Here is a 12,748-nt window from a genome sequence, read left to right as displayed (position 1 = left end):
AGCCGCACTATTAGCCCACTCGCCATTTCAAGAAGGTGTCACCCTTCTTTACTTAGGGAGCAGAATAGCACGACTGTCAGCCCTGTAGCGTGGTATCCAATCCATTGTGCCGTGTCGTGTCCATAGTTCCATGCCGTATCCAGTATGCCGTAATAAGGATCTTACTGGCGTCGATCCTAATGTGCCGGTTGGCACTCCTGCGGGTTGACGAAGCATTTCCTCGATCGCCGTGTTATGGTTACCGCGCCAGTGTTCGCGTCGCACCCCCTCACTTTGCTATTGTCAGAAGGACAACATTGCCCAGGCTACACCACGGGGAGGTGTGAGGTAGGAACTTGTGAGGACCAGAGATAGGAAAAACGCTCTTCCCTGGTTGTCAATTCACCATTTGTAGCCCTGTCTGTCTGTCTGTCTGTCTGTCTGTCTGTCTGTCTGTCTGTCTGTCTGTCTGTCTGTCTGTCTGTCTGTCTGTCTGTCTGTCTGTCTGTCTGTCTGTCTGTCTGTCTGTCTGTCTGTCTGTCTGTCTGTCTGTCTGTCTGTCTGTCTGTCTGTCTGTCTGTCTGTCTGTCTGTCTGTCTGTCTGTCTGTCTGTCTGTCTGTCTGTCTGTCTGTCTGTCTGTCTGTCTGTCTGTCTGTCTGTCTGTCTGTCTGTCTGTCTGTCTGTCTGTCTGTCTGTCTGTCTGTCTGTCTGTCTGTCTGTCTGTCTGTCTGTCTGTCTGTCTGTCTGTCTGTCTGTCTGTCTGTCTGTCTGTCTGTCTGTCTGTCTGTCTGTCTGTCTGTCTGTCTGTCTGTCTGTCTGTCTGTCTGTCTGTCTGTCTGTCTGTCTGTCTGTCTGTCTGTCTGTCTGTCTGTCTGTCTGTCTGTCTGTCTGTCTGTCTGTCTGTCTGTCTGTCTGTCTGTCTGTCTGTCTGTCTGTCTGTCTGTCTGTCTGTCTGTCTGTCTGTCTGTCTGTCTGTCTGTCTGTCTGTCTGTCTGTCTGTCTGTCTGTCTGTCTGTCTGTCTGTCTGTCTGTCTGTCTGTCTGTCTGTCTGTCTGTCTGTCTGTCTGTCTGTCTGTCTGTCTGTCTGTCTGTCTGTCTGTCTGTCTGTCTGTCTGTCTGTCTGTCTGTCTGTCTGTCTGTCTGTCTGTCTGTCTGTCTGTCTGTCTGTCTGTCTGTCTGTCTGTCTGTCTGTCTGTCTGTCTGTCTGTCTGTCTGTCTGTCTGTCTGTCTGTCTGTCTGTCTGTCTGTCTGTCTGTCTGTCTGTCTGTCTGTCTGTCTGTCTGTCTGTCTGTCTGTCTGTCTGTCTGTCTGTCTGTCTGTCTGTCTGTCTGTCTGTCTGTCTGTCTGTCTGTCTGTCTGTCTGTCTGTCTGTCTGTCTGTCTGTCTGTCTGTCTGTCTGTCTGTCTGTCTGTCTGTCTGTCTGTCTGTCTGTCTGTCTGTCTGTCTGTCTGTCTGTCTGTCTGTCTGTCTGTCTGTCTGTCTGTCTGTCTGTCTGTCTGTCTGTCTGTCTGTCTGTCTGTCTGTCTGTCTGTCTGTCTGTCTGTCTGTCTGTCTGTCTGTCTGTCTGTCTGTCTGTCTGTCTGTCTGTCTGTCTGTCTGTCTGTCTGTCTGTCTGTCTGTCTGTCTGTCTGTCTGTCTGTCTGTCTGTCTGTCTGTCTGTCTGTCTGTCTGTCTGTCTGTCTGTCTGTCTGTCTGTCTGTCTGTCTGTCTGTCTGTCTGTCTGTCTGTCTGTCTGTCTGTCTGTCTGTCTGTCTGTCTGTCTGTCTGTCTGTCTGTCTGTCTGTCTGTCTGTCTGTCTGTCTGTCTGTCTGTCTGTCTGTCTGTCTGTCTGTCTGTCTGTCTGTCTGTCTGTCTGTCTGTCTGTCTGTCTGTCTGTCTGTCTGTCTGTCTGTCTGTCTGTCTGTCTGTCTGTCTGTCTGTCTGTCTGTCTGTCTGTCTGTCTGTCTGTCTGTCTGTCTGTCTGTCTGTCTGTCTGTCTGTCTGTCTACTAAGACAGGACGAGAACTAATCAAGCAAATGGAACCAAATTAGGCATGTGGGGGCTCCAGGATCATTGGCTTTACAACTTCCTAAGTAAGACGTGACCAAAGAATTTTCCCTTTAGGAAATCCCAATGACCACGGCTGGGATTGAACTAGTTTGAAATGCTTATCCACCGCCACCGCTGTTACGAGTTACCACTAATTATGAATAATCCAGAGGATGGCCTAATAGACACTTGAAAATTAAGAAACATTTGAGTAATTCCTTGAATCCAATAAGTCGAAAATCTAAAAAAAAAATATAACCCCTCCAATCTGGGAACATTTAGTTGAAATTATACCAAATTGATATGTGTATAATAACTACTTATTTAAATGATGATGATGATAGTGGTCTACACTCATTGTAGCACGGAAACTAGTCCGATGGCTGTGGGCTCTCCTCACTATTGAACTTGATCAAGCTTAATAACCTCTGATTGACATCAGCAAATCGCTGCATGAAGGGCCAAAAACGAATGGATGGATTGATCGGAAATTCGCCTATTCATCTCCTTGGGACAGTAAAGAATCTCCTTCCAACAACGTGATTAGTCAATTGGTCAGAAAACGAGCCATCCAACAGGAAGATGCCCCAATGAATGGGAAGAAGAGCCCTCCCTTTATCCACGAAATATTAGCAACAGGGAGTTGACATTTTCACTCTCCCCATCCAAATCGCTTCAATTGGGCGCCCTGGTTCAGCATTTATTGGTACATGTAGTTTTAAATTATTATTTTATATGCAAATGCTATAATTTTATAATTACAGTGACTTACCTTTGATTATGTACATATACTTACCTATGATGATGCCCTATTGGATGCCTGCCACCGTTGGTTGCTTCTTTTGAAATCTCTTGTACTTTTTCTCTACCGCTTCGTATTTCATTCCGATGAAATATTTCATTCCGATGGTGAAGCCACCGGCAATTTCCTTTCGCCTGGCAATTCTGACATGATTTCGCCTTTTCCAGTTGTTTTTTTGGTTCTTTCTTGTTTTCCGAGGTGGTTAATTTCAGTGCCTGATTTGACGTTGACTCCTTCTTCGCTGGCTGGTGTGTTCAGTCTCATATCCACATCATTGAATCAATGTTGAGAGTAGTATAATTTTTTTTTGTGTGATGGTGTTATATGCAATTGCGAAAAGAGAATGAAAGAAATAAATAAATACGAAAGAGATTAGCTTCAAGAAGTGATATTTTCATCGGATTACCTAACGAACCACACTCAAGCAAAATTAGTATATACGAGCTATATTGCGACTATATTGTTTCCTGGGTCTCAATATTAAAGTTTGCTGCTCGATAGGCCCAAAATGGGCGATTAGGCCGCAATAGTTCTCTACCCTATTTATACCTATGTTGAGGATTGGAAGGAACTATCAGGGCACCCAATTGAGGCTATTTGGATGGGGATAGTGGAATTGCCAATTAAAAAAATGACATATTGTACGTATCCCCCCCTCTTATCCAAGGGGCAACCCCTATGACCTCCACATGCCAAATTTGGTTCCATTTGCTTGCTTAGTTCTCGAGTTATGCAGAAATTTATGTTTCATTTGTATGGGAGCCCCCCCTTACAGAAGGGGGAGGAGTCTCAAACCATCATAAGAACCTTCCCGCATAAACGCGAACCATAAATTGACCTTACCTAAAATGGTTAAAAATGGTTTATAATCCCTGCTAAACTTTAACTGAAATGGTTATGGAACTTTACATGAACGTTTAATGATAAAGTTTCAACCTTATGTGTTATGGTTTTTTGGAACTGGACCTTACAAATAATGGGTTGTTAAGAACCATTACCATTCCAAATTCTTGTTTTCTCCATACATTTTCAGAAAGAGAACTACATAAGAACGTTTTTACTTATGATTTGAGAACATTAATGGTAATGGTTATGGTAGTCAGTAAGGTCCATTAATGGTTTTGTATTATCGCTCAACTTTACGTGGAATATATCGTGAATTGGTAATCAGTAAATTACAGGCAACCAATTCGCGATATATTCCACATAAAGTTGATCGATGTTACAAAACCATTCGTGGACCTTACTGACTACCATAACCATTACCATTAAAGTTCTCAAACCATAAGTTAAAAGGTTCTAATATAGTTCTCTTTCCGAAAATGTATGGAGAAAACAAGAATTTGGAACGGTAATGGTTCTTAACAACCCATTATTTGTAAGGTCCAGTTCCAAAAAACCATAATACATAAGGTTGAAACTTTATCATTAAACGTTCATGTAAAGTTCCATAACCATTTCAGTTAAAGTTTAGCAGGGATTATAAACAATTTTTAACCATTTTAGGTAAGGTCAATTTATGGTTCGCGTTTATGCGGGTTTCCCGGCCCCAAAAACCCCTGCATACAAATTTTCACGCCGATCGGTTCTGTACTTTCCGAGTCTATAAGGGTCAGACAGACAGACAGACAGACATAAATTCTTTTTTATATAGGGGAAACAGCCCTATTGTTGCGGTACGTTAGCAGCGTTAGAATCCTAGTGTTGTGTATAGAGGTCTCCATACACAACAATAGGCTTCTAACGCTACTAACGTACCGCAACAATAGGGCTGTTTCCCCTATATAGATAGATAGCTATTTCAAGATAAAAATATTGCTTATGTTCATAGAGTGTATATAATTCTTTTCCCTTTGTTCTTCTCCTTCTCCTTTTGCTTTCCATTTCCTTTTCCTCTTCTCTTTTCAGAACGCGAGTAATGGCACGTAATCATAAAGCTGGGCTTAGACTAGGCAACTGGCAGAGCCTGGTTCAACTTTTTCAATTCAAGTGAGTTGATCAATTCAGTTGAATGGCATGGTTTACACGTTCAGTCTGAATTCAACTGACTTGATCAATTGACTTGCCCTGTCTAAACCCAGCTTAAGTCATAAAAGGCTAGAAAAAGATTTAGTGCTCATGTTCCAACCGTCAGAGCAAAGTAGCCAGATGCACCGATTTATCGGTATTTATACCGATGTTCGAACTTGATACCGATGTACATAATATGTATATATTATATGGTTTCTAAGAATACCGATTCTTTAGTTTTAATTCAGATTACCGATTTTTTTAATAATCAAAATGATTGCCTGTCCTCGTTGAACTGTCGGAGGAAACCATTGTGAGAGACGTTTATCACTTTGAATATCTCAATTTTTTAGAGCCTTCTCAAACAATTATTCATCAAGAACGTATAAAGCTGGGTTTAGACAGAGCAAGTCAATTGATCAAGTCAGTTGAATTCAACTGACTTGAACGCGAATTGAACGTGTAAACCATGACATTCAACTGACTTGATCAACTCACTTGAATTGAATAAAGTTGAACCAGGCTCAACTTTTCAAGCCAATTGAATTCAACTGAGTTGATCAATTGACTTGCCTTGCCTAAGTCTAAACCCAGCTTTATGCTTGATACTCTTTCGACTAATGTTTCCATTTCCTCGCCGTTTTTGGCTACCAGGAATCAAGAAACAACTGATGAATCATCCCGATAATTCATGTTTCATCTGGTTTCGCTAGAAAGGTTCTTCCGTCTTCTCCCGTCAGTTTTTTTTTTTCGACTTCCCCGTAACTTCACCTTATAACGGTTCCATTTTGGCTTCACAGGAAAACTGCAGGAACTTTTAAGTAGTTCTGAATCTTCAGAACAGTCCAGACTTTTGGGTAAGTTTAAAAATCTTTCAGTGTAAGTTCCGATAATTCATCGGAAGTTTCATTAAATTCCCTTAAAATTCGAGAACCCGAGAATTTCAGGAAAGTCCAGAGAACTCCAATGAACCACTTCAGGGAAATTTAATGGTTTTCAGGACTTTTTATTTTTTTCCGCGGAAATTCCGAGAACGTAGGGAAACTCTGAGAACATTAGAACAGATCAATTAATTTAAAGGGAAATTACTGAAACTTTAAAGGAGTTCCGAGAAATTAGGATAATTTCCGAAAACCGAGAGGTTATTGAAAGTTTTGGAAACGGAAGATGCTGATGTTCCTGTTGCTGAACACTTAAGAAGTTCCGAAATCTTCATGAAAGTCCGGATACCTTTAAAGAAGATTAGAGATTTTCTGGTGGCTTCTTTCATTATAATCAAGGAAATGCCGAGTACTTCAAGGATGATCAGACAAAACAACTTTAGAAAAATTACAAGAACTTTCAAGGAGTTCTGAGGAATTATGTGATATTCCAAAGTGCTGTTCAGGAATGTTCAGGGTTGGTTGGGTTGGGTCTTCAGGGATGTTTTATAAAGATTAGGAAAATTACTCAGGATCATTAGAATATGTAAGGAACTTCAGGGAATGTTGTGCTAACATCCCCAAGAAATCTCTTTCTTCCGGAATGCTTCCCCAACTTCTCCTTGAAGCTTTTTTCGGCTGATCCGTAGGCCCTCTGACTTCCTACTTTCTCCAGAAGTTTCTTCCAATCTACCTTAGGAAGACTCTTTCAGCGTCTCAACTTCTATCAAATGTATCTCCCAGAAATTCCGTTCGTTTTCATCTGGAACTTTCTCAATAAGCCATTATCCGTAATTTTTTTTTCGAAATCTATTGAAAGGTTTTTCCATAGAGGTAACTCTAAGACCACTGGGTCCCGAAGAAAATCATTATTATTTTTGGCTCACTCAGTACCAGAACAACGGTCCCAAGCAGTCCCAAGCTATTTCACTCACCCCTGCATGTTCTGCATGAATCCACACACCCCTGATGTTATCTGTCAAACTTTCATAGCGAATCAAAACAAACATAGTGTAGTAATAGAATTTCAACTAGAATAGGGTACGTTAATCGTTTGCTTGGGACCAATAGGCTACTAAAGTGGTGAGCCAATTTAAAATCGTTAGTTTCGTATTGATTGTTGGTAGAAACGTGTATGAGTTTTTTTTATTTCTGACAAAATATTAACACCTGTTTGCAGACTCAAAATGCTGATGTCACCGTCTGAAATTATAAAACTTGAAAAAGGCTACATATAATAATAAATAACTTAATGTAAAAGAATCTAATTACCGTCCAACATATGAAGCAAGCGCTGAGGAATTTTGAATATTTGAGGAGTTCTTGCACCACAAACGTTTGTGTCTTCCACCACGCTCGGTGACGCCATATTGATTTTTTTTAGTACCTGAAAATCACGTAAATCTCGTTTCACGGAAATATCAAATTTCCAAACACACAAACACCAATACACTAAATCTGTTTACGTGAATGTACGGTAAATTTCACCAACATTTTTAGTAGACATGACGTGTAATGCAGGTCAAAGTTACAAGCGTCACGTAACATTTGAGATTTTCTAAATACATATTAATTCAAGAGCAAATTTTCATTACGTCGAAAGTAACAAAGGTGAACAAAGTCGAGCTATCAGTGTCAATCGATGCTCCTGCTATTACACTATATTCTGTCCGAATATAGGATCACATCCCATTTTTAAATTTATTTACCAGTCAAATTGCTTTTTGACGTAATCACCTTCCGATCAAAATAGTTTTCGATGTTACTTAAGTCACCCGATTTCTATGGAGATGCCGTTTGACTTAAGTAACAGCGCTGAGAAACCCGTGAAAAGTGTACGTTCGTCGTTTCGCTTTCTCATTATTAAAGTGAATAAATCGAACTGTTTGTTGCTAAGATGATTTCGGTGGTCCTAAAATGATGAATGGGCTGCACGTAAGGAGACGTAATTGATAATTCTCCCGAATATCCTGGTAAATACACTTTGACTTAAGTAACAATAGGGCCACCAAACGACGTATAATAGCTTATGACTTAAAAACCAGTATTTTTAACATGAAAGCTAGCGAATTGCATTTGTATGGTTAGAACCCTGCTATATATGTTAAACATTGCTATCACTATGAGATTATAAGAGTTTAATTGAAAATAGGAATAACTTTTCGGTCAACAAAACAAAACTTTATTTTTCTCGGATTGGTGCGAATGTTACTTACGACATAATGAAAATTTGCTCGTGAATTGATCTTCGTTGGTTAATTAATGGCACCAAGAAATGTGCAAAATATTGCGATGCAATCAATTATGATTTTGCACGTAAATCGAATCAAAAATAAAAGTCATTTGAAATGCTAGCTTCTAGCAAGGGATGCAAGATAATTTAGGAACAAATCCCTGCTGCCGAATATTTTGTTTTCTCTGCCTATCTCTCCCTCTGAGTATTTCTAATAGAAACATGAAGAAAATGGAGCATTACTTAACCTTCCTAGCTAAGATTCTTTCAACGATCAACCAATCTTATAATTAGCAAAACGGAACATACGATACGAGATGTTCACGTTTCATTCTTTTATTGAATCCTGAAGCATCGTGTTTAAATCTTCGATTTAAACAGGTCCGATGTTTTCTGAATCATCCTGCCCCTTAAATGCTGCACAGTAGGCCTGGCCGTTTTGGTATATGTGTCGCATCTTCAATATGAAATATATATCAAATAGACAAGAAAAATTATCGAGGTATATCAAACATTTCCCAGGATGCTTTCAAGAATTGGCTGTGTTGGTGTTAGATTAGATTTATAAATCTTAAATATAGAGTTGTCTGCATTCAGTTTATTTTTTTTACGTTATTTGACTTTGAACTATATAATTTGTTCAAAGCGTTTGACCTGACGTCCGAAGCGTTTGTTCTTAGGGACATTATCCACTCTGTTATGAAGATTACGGCCACAGACAAACAGACATAACACTCGCAAGTTGTTCATCGAACAAGCATTTAACGGACAATTTAAATGTATCGTAGTTGGTAGTACCGCCACCTGTGGCACGCATAGTCAATTCCCTTGTGTTTGACGTTTACACACTACGGCCATCTGTTCAGTGTAGTACTCAACAGATGGCGGTAATGTTTTAGCGACGATGTTTTACAGTGAGAAATATTCAATGTGTTATGTCTGTTTGTCTGTGTTACGGCTTAACTGAAATTCAATTGTTTGACCTAATTTTATCAATGATTATTTGCCTATCAAATCTCGAGAAACGACACTAAATGAAAGGGCTTTTCTTTTATTCAAAAAATGTCAACTTATCATAGAACAAATTTTAAACACTTGACTACCCAAAACTGGTCAACAATCAACTTATTTTTTGATAAAAATCAAACAATTTCTTACAGCTAACATTCATTTAGCATTCCGTCTGTACCGGCAGCCAGAGCTGCCAGGTGGTTTTATAAAAAATCTGTATCCACTCTATCAAAAAATCTGTATTTTCTGTATTGACGATTTTTTTCTTAATTAATCATGTTTTGTTGTTTTACAAATACAGTGCACACAAAATAACCATAAAAAGTGCTTAACCACCTATTCGGGCTATCGTACTAACCATACGGGATATAATTGCGCCATTTGTGATATCGTCCGTACTTATTTATAAGAGTGATATGAAGCCGTTTGAAAATGTATGGAGATTTTAGTTTCTATTCATTATCTTCCTGATAAGCAGTTTTAAATGCAAAAAAGTGCACGAATTCATTACTATTTGATATTTTTAATACAGATGAATACAATTCAGTGCCAACATTTCAAAGGGGCGTAATTGCATTTGTAAACAATGGCTTTAGCCATCGATTTCTCGCGAATAAAAGCTCACTCATGAAAAATAATGACACCGGTAGGTAGAGGAATGTTTCCTCTACCAGCTAGCATTGTTATTTTGAAGAGGTAAGATTTCATTCGCGAGAAATTGATGGCTAAAGTCATTGTTTACAAAAGCAATTACGCCCCTTTGAAATGTTGGCACTGAATTTATTACATCATTTGTGTGGTAGTTACACCGAAAAGTCGAGAGATATCGCCCCGCCAGTGCTGGTAAAATCATTTTTGCAGTATGGAGAATATCAGAAAATCCGCAATTTCTTACGAAATACATTTTCAATGCAAGTAAAATGTTTACGAGTACTTGTATTTGAACCATTTTAATGTGCTCGTGCACTTTTCTTGTATTTAACTTACATGCTTATTTTGGAAATATTCAATTAATACTGTAAATCCCCATAATCCACATGTAAAGCACAACAATTAATTTTGGAGAGAAGGGGGTACGCTGATAAAATCGAGCAAGTTATTTTGTTTTTATAAATTTTGAATTTTTTTTTTCTCAAGCATTTTATAAAAATCTGTATAAATCTGTATTGTAATTTAAAAATCTGTGATAAATCTGTATTCTGTATCGGGTCTGTATTAAGAATAAAAAATCTGTATAATACAGATAAATCTGTATAAATGGCAGCGCTGCCGGCAGCACTGTTCATCAACATTGGGCCGAATCAGGTAAAGACACCCAGCAGACGATGCAACACGAATACCGAATACATTCTCTCTCACAAATCCACCCAACAAGACCGGAATAACGACATCACTACTACACTAGCCCTCTCCTCCACACAAAACCGCTCTGCCAAACAGCGCAACATATTTCATTCATAAATCAGCTGTCGCCGGTAAGGAAGCGTCTCAGTCAACCATGGAAAAAGTGTTTTTCGGTAAAATTGTGCACTCCAAGTCGTTCGACGAGCTGGAAGTGATTCCCGATGGATACCTAGCTGTTAAGGATGGAAAAGTGAGTACCTACAAGGTTATCATGGCACGACACACAATGCAAATCTTCCCAAAGAGGATGGATTATAGTAAATGATAACACGCGTGCTTGACCTTGTGTGACTTAAATTTTAAACCTCAGCAACGGCTGATTGTTCTTGTTTCGAACAGATTGTTGCTGTGGGGCCGAAAGTTGACTTTGAATCACTCGCCGGAAAAGATTCTTTCGAGCAAATCACTCTCTCCGAATCTCAATTCCTGCTGCCGGGTTTCATCGATTGCCATATCCACGCACCGCAGGCACCGAATATTGGTCTTGGATTGGACAAGGATCTGTTGGGATGGCTTAAGTCTTATACCTTCCCACTGGAGTCGCAGTACAAGGATGTCGGGTTTGCCCACCAGGTTTACAGTGCCGTAGTGCGTGATACGCTCGCGAGTGGCACCACTTGTGCATGTTATTTCGCTACGATCTACAACGAAAGCAACAAAGTGCTGACTGACGAAATCATTCGTCAAGGTCAGCGTGCTTTCGTGGGCAAGGTTTCATCGAATCGTTTGTGCCCGGATAACTATATGTAATTGGAAGGATAGTAAGGTGGTTACGATTTGTGATTAATGGATTTTATTTTCTAGCGAATCTGGAACGGAAGACTCTGTTCGAGACAATGTTGAATTCATCGAATATGTATTGGAGAAGAATGTGGATCGCGTGAAACCGATCATTACTCCACGATTCGCCATCACCTGCGACATGGAGTTGATGAAGAAGCTTGGCGAGTTAGCCGAACGGTACAACTTGAACATCCAATCGCACATTTCGGAGAGCTTGGGTGAAGTGAAAAGCGTGAAAGATTTTTATCCTGCGAACAAGCACTATTCGGACGTTTACGACGAAGCAAAGCTTCTGACGAAGCGTTGCGTGATGGCACATGGAGTCCACTTGGAGGATGAAGAGTTGAAGGTTCTGAGCGAGCGGGGTACTTCGGTTGCTCATTGTCCGTGTTCGAATACGAATTTGGGCTCCGGAATGTGTGACGTCAAGCGACTGTTGGCTGCCAATGTGAAAGTTGGCCTGGGAACGGACGTATCCGGTGGCAACCGAATCGCTATATACGAAGTGATGCGAGCTGCCTTGGATGTGTCTCACCATTTGAATATGATGAAAAAGCAGGATGTCAAAGGAACCGGAAGGGTAGCAGCCGGTACGAAAGCCAACGAGGAGTATGTGCCATTGAACTACAAGCAAGCCGTTTATCTGGCGACGCTGGGCGGAGCCGAAGGTTAGTATGGTTGTAGATTTTTCCACGTTGACACATAGGGTTTGTTTAGAAAATTTCGCTGCTCTCACACCAGAATTAATTCAACAAAGTAAGAGTCTGGATGTTTATTTTTCAAAGTCATGGCATTATTATAGCCTTGAAGATAACAGTTTACTTGGTATCATGTCTATGGTGCGATCCCATTCGAACGTGGTGACGTACATGACAATATTGTTATCAACCATTCAGTAAGAACTTTGTTGACAAGATAACATTCAATATTCACAATAATTACTTTCTATTGAGCTAAATAATGGCCAAATGAGACGACTACCGTCAAAATTTCAAAATTTCGTGTAATTTACTCGTTGAAAAAAAAAAAGCATTTCAAGAACATTCAAATGTTTTTCAAAGGCAGGCACATGATTTCACGTTTGTATTTACTACAACACTCCCTTTCCAATAGTATTATCAAGACGTGACTCTGTTTCGAAACAAGCCTTAACATCGTTCCATTTTTTTTCAGCTATGGCAATCGCCGACAAGGTAGGCAACTTTACCCCTGGCAAGGAATTCGACGCTCTGCTCGTTGATGTTTCGCTATACCCAACCAATCGTTACCAGCTACCAGCGGTTCTAACTCAGGAAAAATCACCCGAAGAGCTGCTACTGGAGCTGGTTCAAAAATTCGTCTACGTCGGAGATGACCGTAACATCCTCAGGGTGTTTGTCGCCGGTCAGCAGGTCAAATAGTGCTATCCAAGATATCGTTTGCAAACTATGCTAAATACATTCCATCCGCATGATCAAATCAAAAAAAGGGGAATCTAAAACTTGTTAACCCACTCAATATGGAATAAATACATGCGCGAACTACAGGTTCAAAACAGAAACAACAATCATTCTCCCATTCCACAGCGTCATCATTG

At 40.0% G+C, this 12,748-nt stretch overlaps 1 protein-coding gene across 1 annotated transcript; it reads left to right on the top strand.

The window, feature by feature from the left end:
- The first annotated feature begins 10,407 nt into the window (after window positions 1-10,407).
- On the top strand, window positions 10,408-12,663 carry DhpD (guanine deaminase). The gene is made up of 4 exons (XM_065217208.1): window positions 10,408-10,579; window positions 10,729-11,135; window positions 11,194-11,840; window positions 12,346-12,663. The coding sequence occupies exons 1-4, from the start codon at window positions 10,484-10,486 to the stop codon at window positions 12,570-12,572; spliced, it is 1,377 nt and encodes a 458-aa protein (XP_065073280.1). The 5' UTR covers window positions 10,408-10,483; the 3' UTR covers window positions 12,573-12,663.
- The last annotated feature ends 85 nt before the right edge of the window (window positions 12,664-12,748 follow it).

Source organism: Ochlerotatus camptorhynchus, unplaced genomic scaffold (assembly GCF_037179485.1).
Source record: "Ochlerotatus camptorhynchus isolate MF236.1 unplaced genomic scaffold, CSIRO-AGI_Acam_v1.1 ptg000070l, whole genome shotgun sequence".
NCBI lineage: Eukaryota > Metazoa > Arthropoda > Insecta > Diptera > Culicidae > Ochlerotatus > Ochlerotatus camptorhynchus.
The sequence above is the reverse complement of the archived record's forward strand: the minus strand, read 5'-3'. Positions and strand labels throughout refer to the sequence as shown.

What these genes read in the sequence shown, in the direction of transcription:
- DhpD (XM_065217208.1), top strand. Translation starts at nt 10,484, where the DNA reads ATGGAAAAAGTGTTTTTCGGTAAAATTGTGCACTCCAAGTCGTTCGAC. An exon ending in TTGTGCCCGGATAACTATAT is followed by an intron (nt 11,136 to 11,193) that starts GTAATTGGAAGG and finishes TTTATTTTCTAG; the next exon opens with CGAATCTGGAACGGAAGACT. An exon ending in GACGCTGGGCGGAGCCGAAG is followed by an intron (nt 11,841 to 12,345) that starts GTTAGTATGGTT and finishes ATTTTTTTTCAG; the next exon opens with CTATGGCAATCGCCGACAAG.